Source organism: Motacilla alba, chromosome 9 (assembly GCF_015832195.1).
Source record: "Motacilla alba alba isolate MOTALB_02 chromosome 9, Motacilla_alba_V1.0_pri, whole genome shotgun sequence".
Taxonomy (NCBI): Eukaryota; Metazoa; Chordata; class Aves; order Passeriformes; family Motacillidae; genus Motacilla; species Motacilla alba.
The window spans coordinates 21,088,710-21,112,311 of NC_052024.1; the positions used below are offsets into that span (position 1 = coordinate 21,088,710).

The 23,602-nt window shown below is 47.3% G+C and overlaps 1 protein-coding gene across 4 annotated transcripts in view; it reads left to right on the forward strand.

Moving 5' to 3' along the window:
* The window catches only part of PLD1 (phospholipase D1), a 74,816-nt gene that overhangs the window by 45,424 nt on the left and 5,790 nt on the right, over positions 1-23,602 (forward strand). For 3 of the 4 annotated variants that reach the window (XM_038145535.1, XM_038145534.1, XM_038145536.1), the window contains 14 exons: positions 737-818; positions 2,782-2,892; positions 4,130-4,336; positions 5,769-5,985; positions 6,902-7,015; positions 9,002-9,130; positions 9,424-9,542; positions 9,716-9,829; positions 15,231-15,341; positions 16,019-16,107; positions 18,557-18,670; positions 19,770-19,819; positions 20,723-20,857; positions 23,028-23,181. In XM_038145535.1, coding sequence (XP_038001463.1) covers positions 737-818; positions 2,782-2,892; positions 4,130-4,336; positions 5,769-5,985; positions 6,902-7,015; positions 9,002-9,130; positions 9,424-9,542; positions 9,716-9,829; positions 15,231-15,341; positions 16,019-16,107; positions 18,557-18,670; positions 19,770-19,819; positions 20,723-20,857; positions 23,028-23,181 — 1,746 coding nt within the window. The remainder of the gene's footprint in view (positions 1-736; positions 819-2,781; positions 2,893-4,129; positions 4,337-5,768; positions 5,986-6,901; positions 7,016-9,001; positions 9,131-9,423; positions 9,543-9,715; positions 9,830-15,230; positions 15,342-16,018; positions 16,108-18,556; positions 18,671-19,769; positions 19,820-20,722; positions 20,858-23,027; positions 23,182-23,602) is intronic. The other variant, XM_038145537.1, reaches the window with a different exon arrangement.

A 23,602-nucleotide genomic window follows, 5' to 3' on the forward strand; every position in this document is an offset into this window, starting at 1 on the left:
ATGCAAAATCAGGTGGCAGTTCAAGAACATCTCATTTCAGACCCATTGTCTCTTAGTGTTTTATTCAGACAATTGTTAAAGTATAATGGAATTCCAAAACTTACCTAAAACTTGATGTATAAGATAAAAATAGGATGTAGTAATATGCTTTATCCAAGCCCAAGTTGCTATGCTTGGTACAAAAGTAAAGGAATGAAATTCTGTCACCTTGCTGTGCAAGAGTTAGATGAGGCTGCTGAACTATTTCTTACAATCCTTAAAGCAATAACATGTCCTGTTGAGAGATCCTATTGCTTTTTCTTTAGGCAGCAAGGAAAATGCAGCACAAATCTGTTCTGTTCAGATAACTCAGGTGCCAGGAGAACTGAAATCCCACTCTTATTTATTTTTTGCGTCTGCATATTTCTTTCAGAAAATCCTCAGGGTTTTCTTTTGTTGCATCTTTCTTTCACAGATAGAGTCCAAATTTCCCTATTTATACATCACTGTTCAGCCTGGTCTCATGGGTTATTGAATATGAAGATGAATGTGCTGGACGTGTCCCCTGCCCTCTGTAATGCTCAGTTATTAAAGAACAAAGAGCAGGATATTGGAGAATGCATCACTCTGGGACATGAGCTTTCACATCCACTTTATTTAAACTTCAATTCCTTTGCTTCCCAAGTTGGTTACTTAGACCAGTGCTTTGTTTGCAGGCTACACCTGCTGTGGTTTTTATACACCTTTATTTTCTTAGGCTGAGCCCGGAAATCTTCATGAAGCGACCGGTGGTGGAAGGGAATCGCTGGCGGCTGGACTGCATTCTCAAGAGGAAAGCAGTAAGTGAGCTCCAGCTGCACCCTGCACCCCCCAGCCAAGGAGTCATACTGGAGCCCTTCCACCATTCATGTTGGTAGAGATGAGAGTTAAAGCCTCACATCAGATGGCCTTGGAAAACCACATATTTTGATTTGTTCCCCTCGTTTGGGCTTGGAAGAGCTCAGAGGCAGAAGATTAGATTTGATTGCTCCAGGTTTGGGTCACAGCTTTGCTTTACAACTGTCCCAGTTCCTGGTAGGGTCAAAGACCTGCTGCTCTCCATGTGATTTATGCAATTTAGAGGTCCAGGGAAGGCTGAGCACTTTGTGGTGTGTTTGAGTGTGGGCTGTGCTCCAGATGTTCACACACCCTGTGATAACACTGATAACATCGGTGCTAAAAAGAGCTTGCCCATATCAGCAGTGAGTCACAAGGTTTGTTCCCATTCCAAGGGAGACCTCTTGGACACTTGCCATAGTAGAAGGGCAGAATTCCATGCATTCCATGGACACAAACTCTAAACTAAAAGGGGTCAGGTGTGGATTAGCTATTAGGAAGAAATTCTTTCCTGTGAGGGTCGTGAGGCCCTAGCACACGTTTCCTGGGAAATTGTGGCTGCCCCATCCCTGGAATTGTTCAAGGCTGGGTTGAATGGTACTGTGAGCAACCTGGTCTAGTGAAAGGTGTCCCTGCTCATAGCTGGGGGTGGAACAAGATGGTCTTGAAGTTCCCTTCCAGCCCAAACCATTCTGTGATTCTGTGACATGCTGAAATAGTCTTTGACTCTATCCCTTTTCCAGCCAGTTGTCATCACAGTCCTCACCCCTCCACATACCTAGATAAAAAAGGAGAGCTTTGTGTCTGACTGTTGTTGGTTTGGAATTACTCTTGTTTTCTGGCAAAATAAACTGGCCACAAGGCATCACTCACTCAAAGGAGGCTTCTTTTTGTCACATTGACATGGATTTTCTTATGACCATAAAAACATTGTGGTAAGATGAGTGAGGTCAGTCCCTGGAAATGCTTGCTCTGTCACTTGTGGTGTTCCTTTGACTCAACAGGGCAGTCAGCAAGCTGATGTCATGGTGTAGGGCTGAGGCTGTCCTTGCTGTGTGTGCAGCATTGCCTTGGACTCCCCTGTGCAGTGGAGAGCAGAATATCATCCACAATTTGGAGATTGCCCTGGCTCTTAGTAGCAGCTTTATGGGAATAGAAATTCAAAAGGCTGTGGAAAGTTCAGGTTCCAAGTTTAAGCTGGCAAACTGTAGTGCAGGCTTTTAATCCATGCTAGAAGTGGAGGTGTCCCAGTGTGTGACCAGTATTTGCCAAGGTTTGGGAGGCACTTGGCACACTTGAAAGTGCTTTAACAAAAGTTTTTAGAAACCCTGCCATGGATACAACGCTGGTCACAGAAAGCACCATGTTTTTAGCATTGCTCACTGTATTCCAGGAGCTTGTTTAGCTCTAGTAGCAGAAAGAACCTCTTTACTGGTGTTGAGTTGGTGACATCCCCTTCAGGAGGGGCATGTCTGTGTAACCTCACTGGTCATGTCATCCTGCAGGGACATTTAACTGTGGGCAACCCTCAGGGCAACACGAAGCAGCAGAACACTGAACTTTAGTGGATGAACATGATTGGAGTGAATCGTGCTTGCAAAATCTACCTCAAAGGGCATGTAAAAGGAGCTGCTGTAGGAATGACTTGTAGATGGGCCTTGGCATAGCTCAGTCAAAACAACAAAACCCACACAAACCCAGGTACTGAGCCTTTCTCAGAAAGCTGGAGAGCTTTCTCAAGGTTCTTCCAGGCTGTGGGGCCTCCATGGAGGATCTGGAAGAGCATAACCAAGAACAAGTAACCTCAGTCAGCATTTCCATCAGCAGACACAACACATTTACTGCCTCTAGTTTTTCCTCCCTTTGGAAACAGACACTATCCGTTGATGTGCCTGCATTCTACGTGTTCTTTTTTGTTTCTGACAGCAACAAGGAGTGAGAATTTTTGTTATGCTGTACAAAGAGGTGGAGCTTGCCCTGGGGATCAACAGTGAATACAGCAAGCGGACACTCATGCATCTCCATCCAAACATCAAGGTAATGGCTCAGGGCTGTGTGGAGGGTGCTTGTATTTGGTTGTTCTTGATGGCTGGTGCTGGCCCTGGTGTATTTGGGTGGGAACTACAAGTTCAGGAGTGTTTCCCACCATTGCAGTGTGTCTGAGAAGGTACACCCATATGGTGATGCCACATCTGCCAACTTCTATTTCTTTAGGTTCTAATAGAACATAAAATTGCTTAGTTTAGATTTGCCAAAGCAACTATTTGCCTTAATTCACAAGAAGTGTATTTCCTGTGACAAATTAACGGGGTTACGTCAAATGGAAAATCACAAATTGAGAGTGTTGTCTCATTTCAGCATTTCTGCTCAAATGTGAATGATGAGAGTCAACACTTGAGCATTAAAGTTACCACCACGGAAGAACAGTGTTGCCCTGTCCTGTGCTGTTACACTGCTGTTCTGGCACCAAGCAGAAAATCACTTGTGGCTGACAAACCAGTAGATAAGGCTAGATCCAGTCTCTTAGAGACACGTACACCTTAATCAGCAGTAAGATACTTGTTATGCTAGAATAATTGATTTATTTTCACTTGATCAGTTGTCACAGCAAAGGGAAGCATCTGTTCATCATCTTTATAGCAAAACTGGACAATACACATGAGCTGTGTCACAGGTTTTGGGAGCAGCCAGGTGAAACTTGGTAGCTTTTTCTCCAGGAGACGGGTCTAGTGGCTCTAACATCATAAACAAAACCTGGAGCTTAGATACAGAAATTAGGGTTCCATAGACACTTGTCAAAAAGAAATTCCTAAACAAATGCCAAACAACTAGATTTTAAGTGGGGGGAAAAAAATACCCGACTTCTCATTTCTGTTGTGTGGTGGCAACAACCAAAGAAGTGACTCAGATCACCAATATGTTGTTTTCTTTCAGAGCAGGCTCTGTGTTTGAAAGCTCAGCTATTACAGCTCAACTGAAGCAGTTTCTTTGACTATGGTCCTCTTATGAAGCTGTTGTAAGGGTGACCTATCCCAGCATCAGGAATCATTGCTGCTTGGGATTCCTGCGTCCTGGGGAAACACCTGCTGCCATATGGCTGTCACCAGCCATGGGGAAATTGAGTAGCTTCAGTAATTAAGCAGTGGATGCATCCAGTAACAACTCCAGCATTTCCCCATCACCCCAAGCAGCCAAAAAAAGGCTGACCAGCTCTCTGCCTGGAAGGATTTAAATTTGACAACGATACTGAGCTCCAGTGCTGGTTTCCTCGCAGGTGATGAGGCACCCAGACCACGTGTCCTCCTCCGTGTACCTGTGGGCCCACCACGAGAAGCTGGTGATCGTAGACCAGTCCGTGGCGTTCGTGGGCGGCATTGACCTGGCGTACGGGCGCTGGGACGACGACGAGCACCGCCTGACCGACGTGGGCAGCGTCAAGCGCGCCGCCGCCGTCAAGTCCGTGTCCACCGCCAACCTGGCAGTAAGTGGCTGCTGCTGATGATGGGGGATGCAGCCTTCCCCAAGGGCCAGTGGGTAGGAGCCAGAAGAGCACCAGCACACACACACACACGCGCGCAGCAGCTCGGCAGTGAAGACACAGGAGGGTCCAGGCATGGAGTTCCAACGTGCTTTAATGTAGGGATGGTGAAGGAGTCCAGGGACCAAAAACAAAGGAGGGTCCAGGGTATAAACAGACAAAGACAAAGGAGGGTCCAGGAAAAGAAGGGGTGGAGAAGAGCATCACGGATCCAGTGGTCTGAGGGCTCAAGGAGCAGTATGCAGGGAAGGGACCAATAGGGAATGCCAGGGTGGACGGGCGGGGTTACACAAACCAGCGGGAAAACAGGGATGGGAGAACTTACTAAATATTAACATACGAGATAAAAGGGGTAGGGAAGGCCAGTGGGTCAACGGGGAAGACAGAACTGGGACAACTTAACATAGTGCTGCAGAGCACCATGGGAGAAGCCTCTTTCCTCACTCTGTCCTGTGGGGAATGCCTGGAGCCTATGGTGCATCTTTCCCGAGTATTGTTGTTGCCTTCTCCCCAGTAGGTTCCCAGGCCTGCACATAAGTGGGCAGGGTCCAGCTGGTGGCCATGGCAGGTCTGGGGAGGGATGAATGGGCTGTGTCCTCTTCTGAGCATGGAGTTGGGTTTTGGAGCTTTGATGACAAATAAGTGGTGATAGGAAGAATGTAAGAATGAAAATACTTTTTAGGTCTAGGTGCTGACAAGCCCTTGCTAGGGCACAGATATAAGAGAGCTGGGTTCCCACTGGAGCTTGGAACAGCAGCCATAATTTGAAGTCTGTGTTCTTAAAATCATAGAATAGTTTGGGTTGGAAGGGACCTTAAAGATCATGTTGTTCCTACCTCCCTCATGGGCAGGGACACCTTCCGTTAGACCGGGTTGCTCCATGTCCAGTCCTTTCTGGTCTTGGACACTTCCAGGGATGGGGCATTCACAACTTCTCTGGGCAACCTCTCTTTTCTTAACAAAACGTAGAAATGCAGAGTAAGCTCTTGCAGAGTGCTCTGAAATGTTTGTTGTTCATGCAGCCTGAAAGCTCAGCAGCTGCCTTGTTTGCTGAGCTTTCTGCTAACCTGGGTTTGTATGCAACCACACATCTCTAAAAATTTGAGAGGTCTAGGTTGATGAGAATTTCAAGGGGAATAACAATCCAGAATAAATTTTTGGATCCAAATGCTGCTAATATTATTAGGCTTTCCTGGTAAGTGCCTCCTCAGTACAGACTCTCCCCAGAATGAATTCCTAGTTCCCACTGAAGTGTGTCTGTCACAGAGCAAAATTTGGCTCGTGGTTGTTTCTGAGCACTGATCTGCACGAGAATCTGTAGTTAAAGGGGAACCTCTTCATACCTGACCTGCAGCCATGTCTTGTGTCTTTTAAGGCTGCAGCAGAGTCGACTGAACGTGTCCCACTGCAGCCTCAAGGTCTGGCCCCAGAGAGCCACTTGTTTGAGAGAAATGCTGATGATGCCCCAGACACATCAAAGATGAAAGGAGTAGGAAAACCCAAAAAGTTTTCAAGGTTCAGCATTTACAAGCACCTGCACAAGCACGGCATGCACCACACTGACAGCGTCAGCAGCATCGACAGTGAGTCAAGTAAGTGATGTTCAGCTAAATCATGTATATAAAGGATGTGTGGAGGTGGTGAGTGGGTGTATGTGCACGTTCACAGGATTTCTCAGGCAATGTGTTCTTTGTATGGAAGGAAAGTTGATAAGTTACCTAACTATCAGAATAATAGCTGTGCGTAGCCAACGTGTAAATTTGTGTCACTGCAAAATAGAGAAGGAAGGTTTTATGTGGATTTTTTATTTAGCTAATTAGCAATTTTCATGAGCCATCAGATGATGTGATTACAGTGTATGTGATTCTTAATGTTTGTATTGTTGGAAAGTGTTTGTTCCTGCAAGAGAGAATTGAATCTTTCATTTTTCAACTTGGATTTATAACAAGCAAATCATTTCTGAATGGGATTATCCTCTTTCATAGACTACTGTTAAAAGCTAGGTTTTAAATAAGTTCACTTAAATGGAAATATTCCAAATTTACCCACTTACTAGAGAGGAAAGTCTGTTCAGCAGTTGAATGTTTAAATGCAGCTTTTAATTCCTGACATTAAAGATAACTTCAGTGCTAAAATTACAAGGATCAGCTTGGCAATTGTTCCAGAGTGAAATCCTTCCTGAAAGTCCTCGGCTCCTGAAGATGGGGGAGCTTACTGGAATTTTCATCCCTCCTTGCTGATCTTTCTCTTGCCTCTGGCTCCTTATGGGGGTCTTGGTTGCAGTCAGCTCAGGACACAGCCAGGCTTTGTACTTCATCACATCTGTTTGAGTTAAAACCAGCTGGGTCCTGAATTAGGTCCTTTTCCTGGCAGCCACTTGTAGTTTCAGCAAAATGATGTCTGGTTTGAGTTCCTGTCTGCCAGGTGTCTTCAGACAGGAGCAGACACCAGGGTGGCAGAGGTGGACGTGTGTTTTTGCCATGAATAGAGCATCTTGACTTTCTGCAGGTTACTCTACCCCCACTAGGAGCCAGCCGAATATAATCCAGAGTTTAAGGCCCCATCTGAAAATGTTCCATCACCACAGTGAATCCAAACAGGGGCTCGCTGAGCCCCGGGAGGGTAAGTGGAGGAAGGCAGAGCTGTGGGCTCCTTCAGGCTTTAGCTGCTGATGTTTTTGCATTGTAACTATGGTAAGAGTGAGTTTGGGTGCCAGGATCAGCCTTTGCTGCTTGTTGTTCTCCCAGCATCCTTATCCCTCCTCTGTGGGCATCCTGACAGAAGAGCCTTCTCCAGAAACTACTAATACTGCAGCATAAATAAATAAGAATTAAAAACCCCAGAATGACAACAACAAACCAAAATCAAACAAATGTTAGCAAACAAAAAATTTGCAATAAAGACAGCAGGGAACAGCTGCAGAAATAGTTCTGATTCTGGTATGTGATGATTTCAGCAGCTCTCATCCTGTAAAGGAAAGAGCTGTTACTGGAACTGGGAAGTTCTCTATTGGATATTTTTAAAGTAAGCCTGATGCAGGAAGACATGCAAACAGAGAGAGGAAGCAGCAGAGTGGCTGCAGCCACTCCTATGTTTGGACAAAGACTTGGGTCCCCTCTTTTGCTCCTAATTAAAACCAAGGAAAGCACACTCAATTGAGACAGGAATTGGGGGGTTGTGGGCACTGAGCTGTTCCCATCTCTGGACTGGTATTGGAAGGGCCTGTCCTAGTGTGGTACCTTTCCAAGATGCCTTTGGGTCCAGGAACGGAGTGAGGAGCAGTTCTTCAGCATCATCCTCTTGCAACCATCTTCCTGTAAGGCATTAATTGCCAATTACAGAATATTGGTTACGAAGTAGTGGCAGGCAGCAAAGCATTTCCATGTCTTTGTGGAGACAATGTGCAGTCTCCCCCGTGGCCATTCATGCTCACTCATGAGTCACTGTGCAGTCATCAGAGCGTGTGTTGGCCTGCATCCCACACATTCCCATTCCACCCAGGCACGTGGAGTCAGTGATTCCCCAGCTCCACCTGGGCTCTCACTAGAGGCTGGAGCTTCCCAGGGCAGCTGTGGTGCAGACCTGCTGCATGGCATTTCTGGCATGGCTTGGCTCAGCTCGGCAGGGTCACGGCGGTGCTGGCAGGGCTTGCTTTCAGTCCCCTGGTCTTGTGCTGCTGCCAGTGTGTGTTTTGTTGACTGTTGAAAGTTGTTTTTTCTGTGTGGTGAGGGGTTTTGTGGTTACCTGGTGGCGTGGTTGGGTTAGGAGGAAGTTTCTGCTCGTGGCATTGCTGTATAATTATTGCATTAATATTTGGTGTCACGGATGAAGGCTGCTCTCACAGTCAGGAAATAACACCAGGTAACTGTTTATGGTCTAGGCCAGCTTTTCTGGATTTTTTAAGAGCCTGGAAAAAGAGTTCACTGCACCAAAATGTGTGCTCTGAAAAAGGGATCCTGTTAGGAGGGAATATCCCTGTGTACAATATTTCAGACCGTTTTCAATCAACACTAATTTGGAATTCAGGATCTATTTGTTCAACATGTAAAATTGTATCAAAAATGACACTGCTCTTTGGAAAAAAGAAAATGATACTAAGAAAACCCACAATACTTCAAGAGGGAGCATGAACATCTCATTCTACATAATGAATACTACTTCTGTTAGAGGAGTTGCACCCTGCTAGAGAGGCAAAATAGTAAACTCTCTAGCAGAGAAGATGGAATTAGTTCACTATTAATGTAAAATATATGAAGTAGATGATATACATGATCTGCCATATGGGAATATTTAGGTGGTATTGAACTAGGGAAAGGCAAATGGTTATAGGGTGATGTAGTCCAAGATAAAATTCAGCATCTGCTTTTCATTTCCATAACAGACTCCTATTTATAACCTCTTCTGATTATACAAAAAATACTAAAATAGCGAAGAAAAAATACTGACATAGATCCCTTGAAAGTAACAGTAGGACTAGGGAGAAACCAGCTTCAGCTGCTTGGGACTGGCAGGTCCCAGAGTGCTGTTCCATGGCTGTGAGTCTCTGACTGTGTGTGCAATGGATGGCCATGACTTTGGAGCGTGTTTTTGTTTTGTTTGCCTGGACAGATAAAGGATCCATCCGTAGCCTGAAGACAGGTGTTGGAGAGCTGCTTGGGGAAACCAGGTTCTGGCACGGAAAAGACTATTGCAACTTTGTCTTTAAAGACTGGGTTCAACTCGACAAGCCTTTTGCTGGTGAGTGGGAGTCTTTCCATTCCCCAGACTTTCTTCTGTACCTTTTTGGTCTCAGATCTTATTTTTCCTGCCTCCAAGCCAGAGGTAACAAGGCTGGTTTGGTTTGGTTGCTAGGAAAAAGCAGCAAAACTCCCTTTGAGGGATTTTAGGGCCAATTATGCTGTTGCAGTCCAAGTCATCTGCCTTGGGGGTGCTTGGTGCCAGAAACCTCAGTCTGAGGAGGGGGATGCTGTGCTTTTCCACGCTCATGTCCTTTGTCTGAGGAAGTTCAGCCGTGCTCCCCTGTCCCACAGACTTCATTGACAGATACACCACGCCCAGGATGCCCTGGCACGACATCTCCTCCGTGGTGCACGGCAGAGCCGCGCGCGACGTCGCCCGGCACTTCATCCAGCGCTGGAACTTCACCAAGGTGGGTGTGGGTCTCACTGCTGGGGGCACGGAGATAAGCACAGCCTTGCCTCATCCCCCTGCCCTCTGCAGGCATCTGGTTTATTTCCTTGTGTTGTTTGATATGTTGCAAGCATTTTCTCTTTATCTGTTGTAAGCATTTTTTCTTTATCTGTTTTTCTCTCCCCTGTGCAGATTATGAAACCCAAATACCGGTCCCTGTCCTACCCATTCCTGTTGCCAAAATCTCAGCAAACTGCTCATGAGTTGAAGTATCAGGTACCTGAGGCTGTTCCTGCCACAGTCCAGGTGGGTGTTGATTGTCTCCTGCTCACATACTCCTCAGAGGGCTTGTTCTGAGGTTTGAATGCCTGACAGACCCTCTGCAGAACTTGAATTATAAGATGCAAAACTCTTATCTAATTCAATTCAAAGATTAGGTGATCAGATCCTCAGTTGCAATAGAAGAATGCAGCTCTTTTAGTAGAGAGGCATTAATTTATATCTCCACCTTTGAGGTAAGGGGACTAAAATGTCTGCAGTACTCAAGTGGTGGGAACACTGTGACTTTGCACAGCTGTGTGGTTTAATGGTTTGTTTTCTGCTGCTCTTCCTCTAACACCTAACATATGATTCAAGAAGGCCTGACGGGTTGAGGTTACCCACTGAGTATATCTCTCAGATCTTAGAGCAGTCTGCCAGGCCCTGACGCCTCGCTCAGACGGGTGGTGGTCAGTGAGAGCCCAGCATTAAGTGGAGTCTTGGGGCTGTTGCTTTCTGCCTTGAGCTTCATCTGTACTTTATTATGCAGCCCTGCACCCCTGTGGATCCTCTGCACTTCCACACAGTCAGCCCACAGTCTGATTTGTGACAATCAGTCTCACAGTCAGAATTCCCAAGATACCTCTGTTTAAAAGCCCAGTTTGCTCTGTCAAGTGCACATACTTGAATACTTGAATATTGCTGTTACCCAGCAGAAATAGGAACTTGTTAAAGAGTACAAAGTCAAAATAGTTATGCTGAAGCAGCAAAACCATTGTGTATCTCTGTGGATGCAAGATGTATTAAGTAAGAGCAGTTAGACCAAAACCAGGAAAAATGCATGACTTTGCTCTTTGTAAGGAGCGGTCTGCCCAGATGACAGCACTGCTTGGGGAAGCTTAGTGAAACAAGATGCTTTTTTCTGGGTTTGTGGGTTGCCAGGGCATTGTCTGCTCCTCTCTGTGTGGTGTGAGGGATGGGCAGCACAGGGATCTTGTGTCGGGGTTCTGGGGTGTTTCACATCAGCCTCCAAAGCAAGGCTCCCAGCTTGCTGGGAAGTAGTCCCCTTCAGGCATCATCCTGTTCCCTGTGGCTGTAAATGCCTCCCTGTCTGTGTCTGACACCAGCTTTTTGGGAAATCTTGTTCTCATGGAATTGATGGGGCTTATGTCCCCTGAGCACACTTCAACCGCAAGATAAGCCACAACTTCTAAATCACGGGGTTTGCTGTAGCAAAAAGTTAAGCTCTACTGATTACAGAACTGCAAGCAGTTCCCAAAGGAGAAATTAAACTGAGAGAAACCTAGCTGCAGCTTCTCTTCAGTCCAGCTGCAGAGCTGCTGGCTCAGGGCATTAGGCCATGGGAGAGGAGGATGGAGCTCAAGCGGGGACTGCAGAATCCGCAGACTCCGGTGCTGAGTGATGGGTGAGCAGCTGGAAAACCAGCCTGGCCACCACATTGCTGAGGCATTGCAAATAACTGATACATCCAGGAAATGAGGGGCTGCTCTCAGTGATGCCATAAACAGCAAAAAGAGAGCAGGTTTGTCTTGTAAATTATTCATTTGAAACTACCTTGCTCATTTCTTATTAATGCATCTGTCAGAACAGCCCTGCATGTAGACAGATAAATAAACCTAAGTGATATTAGGCTGCAAATGGGTTGTCCTGAAATGTATCAGCCTTCCCAGCATGAGGGAAAACTGGTGGGGAAGAACATTTGCAGGGCCAAGCCTGGTGGAAGCAGTGAGGGCAGCTCCTCTGCCCAGGGTGGGGTGCAGGTGCAGGTCCCCAGGCTGCTTCAGCTGGGTTGTGGTTTCTGGATGACCTCTCAAGCCCCAAGGCAGGGATTTGCAGGCACATAGTAAAATTTTGGCTGTCTCCTCCCTAATATCCACACTGGCCTGGTTTCCCTTGGTCCCCAGGTGACAAAAGTGACCTGAGCATCCCTGAAATCCCACTGTGAATCCAAAGGTGACTCAGTCTCTCCTGATGGAGGTTTCAGATTTGGCTGCTGTAGGAAATGGGGACATGGGAGGACACCTGCAGCCTGGATCTGAACTCCCTCTCCTGGTTGCCTTTTTCTGGAGCTCCCAGGGGGTGCATCAGGGCATACCTGTGTAACTTCTCCTTTTCTGCAGGGACAGTAATATCAACCTCTTGCCTATCAGTTTATTCATTTTGGAGCAGAGGGCTCAGGTGCTTGCATCTCCTCTCAGTGGTACGGTTCTGCACAGAAATAGGCAGATATCCTAAAATCTTTTACCAACTTTTTATCCAGAAAAACCAGCAATATTCTTGTTCTTCTTAGTATTGAATCCTTTGGCTGGCCAGCAGCCAATCCCCTGTTATCTCCATTTGAGTACTGTGTAGGGATTTTATAGGCAGAAGTTACTGCCCCAAGGTAAAATCCAGCATCTCAGGCCTGTCCTTGGCTGTGAGGTGATTGAGGAAAGCCTGGCTGTTGGATTTCTTGTTTCTGATCTTGTTTGCAAATCTGTCTTCAACTGTGGGCAGATCAGAGGAAGGAAAAACACAAAGGATCCTTGGGGATTGCAACGTTGCTGCAAGCCCAAACCACTGACCTGTCAGCAGCAGATTCCAGCCTCATTGTACCATCTGGTTTTGCTCTCCTCTGTGAGAGGAGAGGAATAGGAAAGCATTTCTGGGAGGATAGAGCACTGACAAGGGCTTTCCCTTGGGCAGGGAGGATGAATGCAGTGTGTGTGGGAAACACTGTGGAGGTACAGGCTGGGAAGGAGGAAAAGGAGTCAGGCATGCTCTCCCATCCTCTTTCATTTGAACTTCAGGGCTTTGCTTGCAATAAGCAACATGATTTTTGCAAGAGCACATTGATTTTTGCAAGAGTCAGAGATCTGCCAAAGGCACTGGACAGATTTTTTTCCACTATTCCATCTCCCAGTTTCCACTCCAGAGTTTGCAGTTATCTGCCAAAGCCAGCATTGCAAAAGATGTGATGTGGTGAGGCAACATCCCATTCCTGATGGAAATGCAATGAAAGTTTAATGCTCTGGCAGCAGCTGACGCCCTCACCTCTTTGAAGTCTGCGTGAGAGCCCTGCTTTGTTCAGGGTTTATGCACTAGCCTTCAGCAAACATCACATTTATTACCCTTCTATCAGTTGGAGAAGTTAAAGGGATGACAAGCTATTGAGAGGCTCAAGGGAGGGGAAGGGAGAGGCTGGAACATGGAGACTCCAGCTCTGGATGGGAGGGGCAGCATGTGGCCTTTTCTCCCCGTGAAATAGGTTGGGTTTGAACCAGCTGCCTTTAAATACCTTGACAGGAAAGAGAGGCGTCCAGAAGTGTGAGATGAAACATCAGTGATAAGGGAAGGGCTGAGTAGCAAATTTCCAGGTGTGGGGATGTGTGAGTGCCACAGCTTTGTCTCTGTGGGATGCTGCCTTGGTGGCATAGCCCTGTCCCTTTGCAGGGGGATTTGAGGTTGTACCTGATGGGAGCTTTTTGGGTGGTGCTGTGCCAGCTTTTTGGAATTAGCCATGACACATTCTTCTGGGGTGAGGCAGAGGGATGGTGGCACTGTCATAGGGGCAGCCCGGGGTGTGGAGTGAGCTGGGGTGCCAGTTATGTGGAGGGGTGAGGAGGAATGTAGGGAAGGGCAGGTGGATGATGCACTAGGAAGTCATGGTGCTGCAAAGGGATGGTCCTGAGTGATGGTTCTGTTGTGTTAACTAACAAAAAAAATCAGATTTTATGCACTAAAAAGCTACAATCTGCCACTTTCTGAAGTGCAGTTCCAGATTGCTGTGCTGCTGAGAATGGAAGTGCTGTAAGCTCCAGTCCAGGCTGCATATGGAATAATTAACCTGCTTTCAACCCTGAAAAACTGTTTTTTTCTGTTCTTATTAATGCCAGTAACAGCTTATTAATGCCAGTGGAGGAATTTTGTTCAAAATCTCAGTCTGCAGTGGTGCTTAGTGTTGTTTCAGCAGTGCCCAGCTTGGGATGAGTGGGAACTCTCAGCCTTGGCTTTGTAAACCAAATGAGTAATTAAACACCTTCGGGAATGATCAGCATGGCCTTGCAGGGGCTTGTGCAGGCAAAGGGCAGCTGTTTGGCACTGCTGAAGCCTCTGACAGCCCTTGTATTCAGGCTGGCTCCCTCACTCCAACATTTGTGACCCCAACACTCAGCTAGGGAGACTGCAGAGTGCACCTTCCTGTTGGCCAAGAGAGCAGCCAAGTACAAGAGTTGCAGGGCCTTTTTTTTTACTGGGAAGAAAAAAGCTCCTGTCCAGGTGAAGGAATTAGCTCAGGAGCTATCTGCTGTTTAACAGCCATGGCCCTGAGTGCCACCTCCAGAGATTCTCTGGAGATCAGAGGATTGGTTTGGTGGATTCCCAAGAGATCAGGATTTTGCTGGAACTGACACACACATTTCACAGATCCCCAGCTCCTGGGTCTTGTGCTGTGTGGGACTGGCCTTGAGTTCCAATATAATGGTTATATTGAGATATTTTAAGGCTATTGTTTCAATGTTTTTGTCTTGACAGTGTTTAAAGAGAGAGGCTAATAATGAGTAACTATTCTCCCTAGCATGTACTCTGCCAACACTTAATTAAAAACTAAATTTCCATCTAGGAAAGCGTCACTTGGGGTGTAGTGTGGCTGGCTCTTGACTCAAAGGGCAGGAGCAGGAGGTGCCACAGCATCTTTGGCTGGAGGGGACAGGATGCTGACTGCTGTGGGGCTTGCTCAGCCTGGCCCAGAGCACAACCAAAGGTGGTTTTTCATGTTGGTTGGGCTCTCGTGCACAAAAACTGCAGGGTGGAGGGGCAGGACATGCCCTGGCGATCCTGCAGGAATCTACTTTAAAAGTGAATTTCTAGTAAAAACTAAAATATAAATGCAGACAGCTGAACAAAAAAAATTAAAAGTTGTATCATCACACATGGGATGGCTTGTGCAAGAATTTGGCAGAAGAAACAAATGACCTCAAGTGCCGAGGACAAAGCATGGCCTGCGTTATCAAACTGACTGTGTGATTCTGTACAGCCTCCCTGGGGAAAAACACCCTGCCCCAGCTGGAGAGCAGCTTTAAAGTGCTGGGCAGGAGATCACTGATGGGGAAGAGCATCCCTAAAGCTTGGAAATTTAGGTTGTTCTAAAAGCAGTTTATCAGAAGACCTTAAGCAAGAACAAGCATCTGGAACTGCTCAGGTGGGAGAGAGCACTAGTACAGCAATGGGACAGGGCTCTTAGGTTTTTAATCAAAACACTGCCAAGGATCAAGACTATTTCTGCCTGCCCTCTCTCACAATTACAAATGCACTACAAACATTGCACTTACTGCCTAATTTAGTGAAAGCCTGGCTGTGCCAGGGAAGAGCCTTGGCCCTGGGATAATTCAGGTGGCATGGTGCTGTCCTGGATGGACAGAGCTGAAGGTGTCTCTCTCTTGCTCTGCAGGTGATCCGCTCTGCTGCTGACTGGTCTGCTGGCATTAAATACCACGAGGAGTCCATCCACAAAGCCTACATCAGCGTGATAGAGAACAGCAAGCACTACATCTACATAGAGGTCAGTGCCCGGGAGGGAAGGCAGGAGGGTCCTGATGCTCTGGGCATGGCTTGCAGCCATCAGGAGGGTAATTACTTCTTGAGGTTTGGTCCTCAGTTTTTATGCATTTAGACAGATCCTTTACCTTCAGTGGTCTCCAGGCTAGACTGATGGCTGTGTACCCTGACGGCCATCTGACCTCGAGGTGGAAAAAAAGTAGAGCTCTCCTTGATAAAGGTCTTTGCAAAACTGCCAGCAGCTTTCATGGCCTGTGCAATAGTCTCTCTGTCCCCTCTGTGGCTTTGCAGTGTCCCTTGTGCATGCCCAAACCTCCCACTCACAGGGCAGCTCTTCATCCACACAGCCTTCAGCTGCAGCAATCTCTTGTGTCAGAGTGACACTCAGTGCTGGCTGAATGGAGATGCTTTTTCTCCTTTTTTTTTTTTTTTCTTCTCTTAGGCTCTTGTTAGGTTGCTCTTTACATGAACTCTCTAAGGAGTGTGATTAATAAGGACTAATTCATTCCCTAAGCAAGCACAGACACACATATCATTTAATCATAATTTAAAAAAGCCTCCATTCCAATGGCACACAAACCCAGCTATCTTTAGTTGCTCTTGGTCTGAAATAAAGCATGCAAATGCTTTGGGTTGGTTGCTGGCAGTGTCTCACAGTAGCTCCTCTTGCTTTTCCTGCAGAACCAGTTTTTTATTAGCTGTGCTGATGACAAAGTTGTCTGGAACAAGATCGGTGATGCGATTGCTCAGAGGATTCTTAAAGCTCACAGGTAACCTGTTCTTAATGAGGCAGTGGAACTCTTCAGGTGCATTTCCATGGTGTGGTGTAAAAAAATAACCCCTCAGTGGCCACAGCTGGACAGTAGCTGTGCCAACACAGAACTGACGGGGTTGAGCATCTGCATTTGCAGCAGTGAGACTCCTGAGTGGTTTCTTGGCATCCATAAAGTGATTTTCTGGACTTACACCAATGTAAATATATTTTTAACTACAGAACTTGTTTAAAGACAAGTCCTTTGTGCTCTGGTTCAGCAACACCTTTGCTCCATTGCCAGTTTGCCTTGAGCTGGGTGGTCGGGCAATTTCATTGGTGGGAAGGGTGAACTGGGATTTGTGGTTTATTTAAATCATCTAGAGAGGAGCGGCTTCAAATTGGGGAAGCAAACACATTTTGAGGATTTGACTGCAGGGTTCTGCTATTGTTTGAACAACTTTTTCTGGTACATGCTGGAGGGTGTTCACCACCTCCAGTCTTTGCAAGGGGACCGTAGTTTGTTCCTGGATGGATTGAATCCAGCCACGTTTTAGACACTCCTTCAGCACACCTAACCCTGTGTTAACATTAATGCCACAGGTAGTGGCTTGTCTTCACTTTGATCCTGGGCAGCCTTGCTTAGGGTTGCTCCCCCGGAGTCTCTTTGAGACATACATTTCAGAGTATAAAACTGTACCCTGCTCCTGTTGGGCTGAAATACAGGAAACTTTCTAAACCTTTCCCTTTCATCTCTCACGGGCTTTTTTGCCACACACGGAGATGTTTTTTTTGCATGGATTATTATTTCCAGAACTCTGCAGGGCCTGCTTTTCCAGAGGTTCTTTCTCCAAAGTTGTAGGAATTTTGCTCTTTTTTGCACTTGAGCTTGGCCACCAGAGTGCAGGACGTGTCTGCAAGGCCACAGGAGCTGCCCTGGGCCAGGCTTTGTTCAGAGCACTGTGGAAAGAAGAGCACTATTGCAACAGGGAGAGCCTGGGTGTTATCTGCTGTGCAATTAAAAGTAAATTCAGACCTAAATGGTTTGTATCATAATGCTAATTTTCCAAACTGCCCCAGGAGAACAGCATTTAATTATAAATTAAGGTCTGTAGTGAGCTTGTATACTTCTCACTCTTCTAGACTAAATATTTTCTACTGATGTTATTAATAATGTTCTTTTCTTGATTTCCTCTTTTTTTCATGGGTGGTTCTCTAAGCAGTTTAGTAAACACTGTCCTTATACAAACAAGCTGCTTTTTGGGGAATGCTTTTGTTGGTAGACCTTTCTCATGATACAAACAGACTTGGTTTCAGTCTCTTGTGTTTGGGTAAGGCTTCATTAACTATTTCTGAGCTCTGCTGGTGAACCAGAGCCAGTCTGCAGTGCCCAGAACAGCTGGAAGGAAGTGCTGGTTGAAATGAGACACACAGGTCCTCATTGTCTCCCTCCCAGCTCAGATGGGACCCCAGTGCTTCACAATTCCCACACCCCTAAATTCACAGGCATGGCTTGCCCAAGGAAGGAGTGCTGCTAGCAAAAACTGCAGAGAGGCTCATCCTGAGTGCTGCTGAAATGGTTTTGTGCTGATTAAACTGTGTTTGCCATCTAGTGGCAGCATCCTTCCATGGAGCATTATCCTTGTCCTTCTCTTCCTTCTCCAGGGCACAGAGCAGGGAATTCCCAGCACCCAGGGGCACCTGGAAAGTGCTCTCAGAGCAGATGCACCTGGCATTTGTCAGCAGAGGAAACCCAGAGAGAGCTTTGGGAAAAGCTCCAAGCAGTGCCACAATAGTAGCTTTTGTTCTGAATGGAATCAGGATTAGGGTGTGGATTAGTTTGGAGTACTCTGGAACTGTGATTTTTAGGTGCTGTGGTGTATCAAGGATATATTTGCCTTCCCCCAGTGATCAATGTTTTGCTTGTGCCCTGAACTTTTTCCACCTTTTGTGGTGTTTCTGACTTCTGAAAACCAGGAGGCAGTGGGAATGTTGGGTCAGGTTTTGGGTTTCTGCCTGTGATGGGTCTGTAAGCTTTGCTGTGCTCAGCCAGGCAGCTATCCACACCAGTCTGCACCAGAATCAGAGTGACTGGCCTATTGGGGTGCTCAAACAAACTTCTATAGTGGCAGACAAAATCTGAAAAATCCTTAGCCTGCCCCTGAATTTCAGTAAAAATGTGTTTCTTTTCCTTCAGCTTCTTCTGTTGTTAGCTGAGAGTAAATTATTCCCCGTGCTCCTGAAGGAGCACTCAGAGCAGCACTGATGGCAGGTGATGATTTCCTGAAACTGGAAATGCACTTCACACTTTCCTCCCTTAAAATTTGTGTGGTGGCCTTGGATGGGAACCAACTCAGTCATCTCAGGAGAAGTGAAACCGAGGGGACGTCCCCTTGTGTGAAGCTGTGCCTTGTCCAGGCTGGTGTAGCACTCCCAGGCTGATGTTCCCCCCTCTCCTTGTTTCCCAGGGAGAACAAGCGTTTCCGCGTGTACGTGGTGATCCCGCTGCTGCCCGGCTTCGAAGGGGACATCTCGACGGGCGGGGGGAACGCGCTGCAGGCCATCATGCACTTCAACTACAGGTACCTCAGCCAGGCTGTCAGACCCCTGCACACCTCCTCTGCTGCAGGGGGTCCCCAAGCCCCTCCTGCCAGCAGTGGGACCAGTGAGGACAGAGCTTTGGGCAGCTGGGTCTTGGGGAAGTTGCCAAGTTGCTCATCTGCTTCATGGCAGGGGCATGGAGCTAGATGAGCTTTAAGACTCAACCAACCCAAACCATTCTATGATTTGTTTTCCACTTAGCTGATTAAATCAGACTTGCTGACCGAGATTTGTCTCCAAATCTGCCTTTTTGACCAATACTTGGCCTGGCTCTGCCTGTTGGCCCCATGCAGGCAATGGCATCTTCCCCAGTGTGATTCCCCTGCCCCAGGATGGATGTTTTGGTGGGGAGCACTTGCAGCCCAGCAGGTCTCATAGAAAGGACTGAGATGCAGCAGGGTAGTCCTTGTGCTGAGAAATGTAGAAGGCAAAAGAGCCCAAGATGGTTTTATTGGAAAGCTGCTATGTTATGGTATGGCCAGAGCATGGTCAGTGTGCAGAGACTGCTGCAACCCTCAGAGTGAAATCCCCCTTGTCTGCTGGCCTGCAGGGGTCCTGCTGCACCTCCAGGAGGACGAGGGGCAAGGGACACAAGCAGATGGAAAGTAGAATGTTCCCCTGACCCTTCTGCCTGAGCTTCCTCCTGCAAGGGCAGCCAGAGGAAATTGCCCGTGGGTCGGTTGGTTCTCAGTGGAATTCCAGCTGTGGCTTTTCCAGCCCAGCCATAATCACACAAACTCCCTGACCTAGTGTTCTGCATGTGTTGACGTTTTTCTTAACGTGGTTTCACACCCAGGCCTGGCACAGGGGGTAGCAGCCCTGCTTGTCACATGTTTACAATCATTGCCACGTGCTCTAGAAGGCAGAAGTGCTCCCCAGCTCCTCTGCAGGTTGGTATGAGCTCCTTTTGGAACATGAGCAGTCCTTGATGTAGTGACAGTCATTTGGGAAAAGAAGCACCCTGTTTCTCCTGCTGTTTGAGAGGCAGCTGTGTTTGTGATTTACCCCACCCAGTTCTGCTCCAGCACAAGCTGCTGTCTGCAGCACGCGGGTGCTGATGGCTGCCTACCTTCTTTCCAGGACTATGTGCCGAGGCGAAAATTCCATCCTGGGCCAGCTGAAGGCAGAGGGTAAGAACTTTATTCCTCTCCTCTGTGTTGTTTACTTTGGATGCTGCTGTTTGGTGGATGCATCTGTAACACGTAATGCAACTCGTGGGGCTGAGAGCGACCTCCTCCTTGCCCGTCCTCCCATGGTGAGCTCTGTTGGGTCACACAAGCCGTGGCCACTTGTCAGAATTCAGACCTGGCTGCAGCCCTGGTCCAGAGGAGGGGAGCACCCCAGGGAGGAGCACAGCACAGTTGCAGCTGTTCAGGATTGTGTTATTTGGAAAATGTCCTGAGCAGGGTCACGCTTCTGGGAGCCGTGAGCACTCAGCCTTCCCCGTGGATCCCACACAGGGCTTATTTCTGGCAGTTGTCAGATGTGGAGAAGAAGAACCTGCCTAAGCAGGAGGCTGTTTCCTTGCCATGAGGAATCCTGCTGGAATTTGCTCTGCTGGGAATTGGAGCACTGTGAAAACCCACAGATCACAAACATTAGGACCGTGCATAATGCCTCATTTGTTCTAAGTCCTGGTGTAAATCTGAACTTCACACAAGTGCATCAGGAAACATTTGCCATACTGACCATGGACAAAACACCTGCTTCCCGCCTCCTTTCTGCAGGATCTGCAGAAAAACAGTCTCTCAGTCCACCTATTGTGCTGTGCCCAGGAGACTGGAGTCATTTCTCACTGAAGTGGGAGTCTCTGAGCAGGCAGCAGATCAGAGCAGCACAGTGAGCTCACAAGCAAATTTTCAAGCTGATTTAAAAAAAAACAACCAAACTATTTCTGTTATCTGTTCATTTATAAGTTTTAAAAGACAAAAGTGAACTGTTATTCATAGGGGTCTTCATGTAAACAAGGTCTTTTTTTTTTCCTCTCTTCCACCTCCCTCATCCCATCAGTTTTCTTGTCTTTTAATTTTCAGTTGGAGATAAGTGGATAAACTACATATCCTTCTGTGGCCTTCGAACATATGCAGAGCTGGAAGGAAAACTGGTCACGGAGCTCATCTATGTGCACAGCAAACTGCTCATTGCTGACGACAACACGGTTATAATCGGTGAGCAGGGGCTCTCAGGAGGGGTTTGGGGCACTGGGTTATACCTGGATCAATCCCTTCCCCATGCACAGTGCAGGCTGCAGTGCCATGGACTTTTCTGTGTTGTCATTTCTTTCCTGAGAAATATTTTCATAAATTCATCAAGAGGGAAGAAAGGATTCAGAGGGCTGTCACTTCATTTGTTTTTCTAAAATCTTTTAAATCTGTGTGTAACCGTGAAGAGAATCCCGGTGCAGGGAATATTGTCCATCTGTCTTGTATCAAACTCTGCTCTAGCAGGAAGACTTGTGAGACTTGTCATCTGTTTCTGAAAGAACAGAATGTGCTGTAAAATTTGGAAGGTTTGGACAACATGTGTCATGTATCAGCTCCATTTCCTAAGAATGGGACAATATGCTATAGGGAGTAATAGATATCATTTCATCCTCTTCTCTTACCATATTTATTATGAGAACATGAAGCAGAGACAAGAGAGTTCAGGCTCAGAGCTCTAAACTGGAGCAGAATTTCAGTCTGTTTCTTTAAAGAAGGCCTTTTTGAGCCGTTATATCAGCAGTAAAAGCTTTGCCAATAAATACCTTAATACCAGATTTTACAAGACTCAAAATACTCCCTCCCTTCAAAGCAGTGGTCTCGGATGCCCTGTGGTGAGGTTTGCTCCTCTGTCACCTTCTCAGGGGCCAGATCCTGTCTCCAGTGCACAGAGTGGCTCTGAGGTGCTTTGATATCACAGCAGGAGCTGTGTTGTTCCAGCTGGGATGGTCTGGGGGGGCCTGAGGCAGCTCTTAGTTTTTATTTTCTATACCTCTAAGCTTGAGGGTAGATTTTTATACAGCCTGTGCATCTCTGCTGCCTGGTGAGGGGATGGGAATTCATCCCTTTTCCACATAAGAGAGAGTGCATGGAAATTAAGTGCTCATGGAGCTACTGGGCTGGAGGAGGGGATGAAAGGACAGAGAAGCACTTAGTTGGTTTTTTCTCTGGAGGTGTTGCTCCCCTGGAGTTAATCCAGTTCCTGGGAAGGCTCAATGGCTAACTGCAGCCTGGGGGTCTCGTTCAGCTGTGTCTGGAGGTTTTTTTATCGTTGCTTTGGTCGTTTCTGTGGGTTAATGACCTCATTATGCCTATCCTTCCCTGCATCTTGCTGTTCCCTTGGAGCCAACAGCTGCAAGCAAACAGTGTTCCCCCATGCCCTGCTTTCTGATGTCTGTGTAGGACAGAGAAACTTGTTAGGGGGCACAAAGCCTCAGCTGGTCTTGAACAGTCCCCCCTGAATGGTACAGCAACCTGCTCTAGAGAAAAGTTTCCCTGACCATGGCTGGGAGGGTAAAAGGAGAGGAGCTTGAAAGTGTTTTCCAAGCCAAAGCATTCTGTGATTTACCCAGAGAGCTCATCCTGCCTCAGGTAACTGGGTATCCAAACCAAATGCAGTTCAGACCTTTGAAAGCTGTGGCTCCTTCAGCAGAAGCATCTGGGAAGTTGCAGAAAGAGCAAATTTTGAAAATGTTGGCCTGGGCTTGGCTGTGATTTAATTTTCTTCCATTGAAGCCTACAAAAATTAGTTGGGTTTTTTTCCTATCCCCCAGCTCCTCTCAGGGTCTGTGTTTCCATAAGGAAGCCCCCTGGTTGATGCCTGAGCTTACCTCAAAACAGAGGCCAGACAAAGTTAAAAAGATAAAAGTGGATATATTTATTGAAGGGCCTTCAGCTACATTAAGGGCAGACAAAGCCTCCCCAAGGGGCTACACCCAAAGTGGACAATGGTCATGAGTTTCTCAGACAGGTATAAGTTTGTCTATTTGCATATTGGGCTAATTCTGTAATTATAGCTTCAGGTCATGAAGTCATATACTCCAACTTGCTCCCCACCCCGATTCACTTTGGTTTGTATTTTTGGGGCCTGAGGCAGACGGTGTCCTTGGTTCTCAGGCTTAAAAGGATCTGACCAAACTGTGATGAGAGCTCTGTATGGAGTTCAGAGTTACACACTAGTGCAGTACAGGATCTGAAAAACACCACAGCTAAAACCTTACTGCGTCAGGTTGGGGTTGTACCTGTGGGAGCCGGGGATGGTTCCCGTGGAGCCGCGGCTGGCGGGTGGTGATGGAGGCCGTGCAGGAGCGCCTGGAGCAGCACTGAGACATTGCCTGTGCCTGTGCTGCCCCGCCAGGCTCTGCCAACATCAACGACCGCAGCATGCTGGGCAAGAGGGACAGCGAGATGGCCATCATCGTGCAGGACAGCGAGAGCGTCCCCTCGGTCATGGACGGCCAGGAGTACAGCGCCGGCCGGTTCGCCCAGGCCCTGCGCCTGCGCTGCTTCAGGTGGGGCTGGGCTGGGCACGGCACGGAGGGCATGTGGGCGCTCAGCAGGGAGATGATGGGAGGGCTGGCTCAGGCTTCACCTGCCCCCACAGCCTTTCAAACCAATGGGCTGCCACTGCCTGCCCAGGTTTAGCTCTGCTTGGCCTGGACTTAGCCCAGGGTTTTGCTGTTGTTTCCTTACACTGCTCCTGTCCACGGCTTGGGAGCTTGATTTTACAAATTATTTTTGCTCCAGGATTTCACTAGCAGAGCTCATAAACAAGAGGTATTTTCCCTCCAGATCCCGTTTGCCCACTCTCTCAATCTTGGGTGGCAGTGTCACTTTTTAAAGGAAGTGTCTTTGCTGGGAGCAGCCATCTGGCCCACAACACAGCCATTTTTAGTTTAAGGCCTTTTTCTTTTTTTTTCTCCACCCTATTTC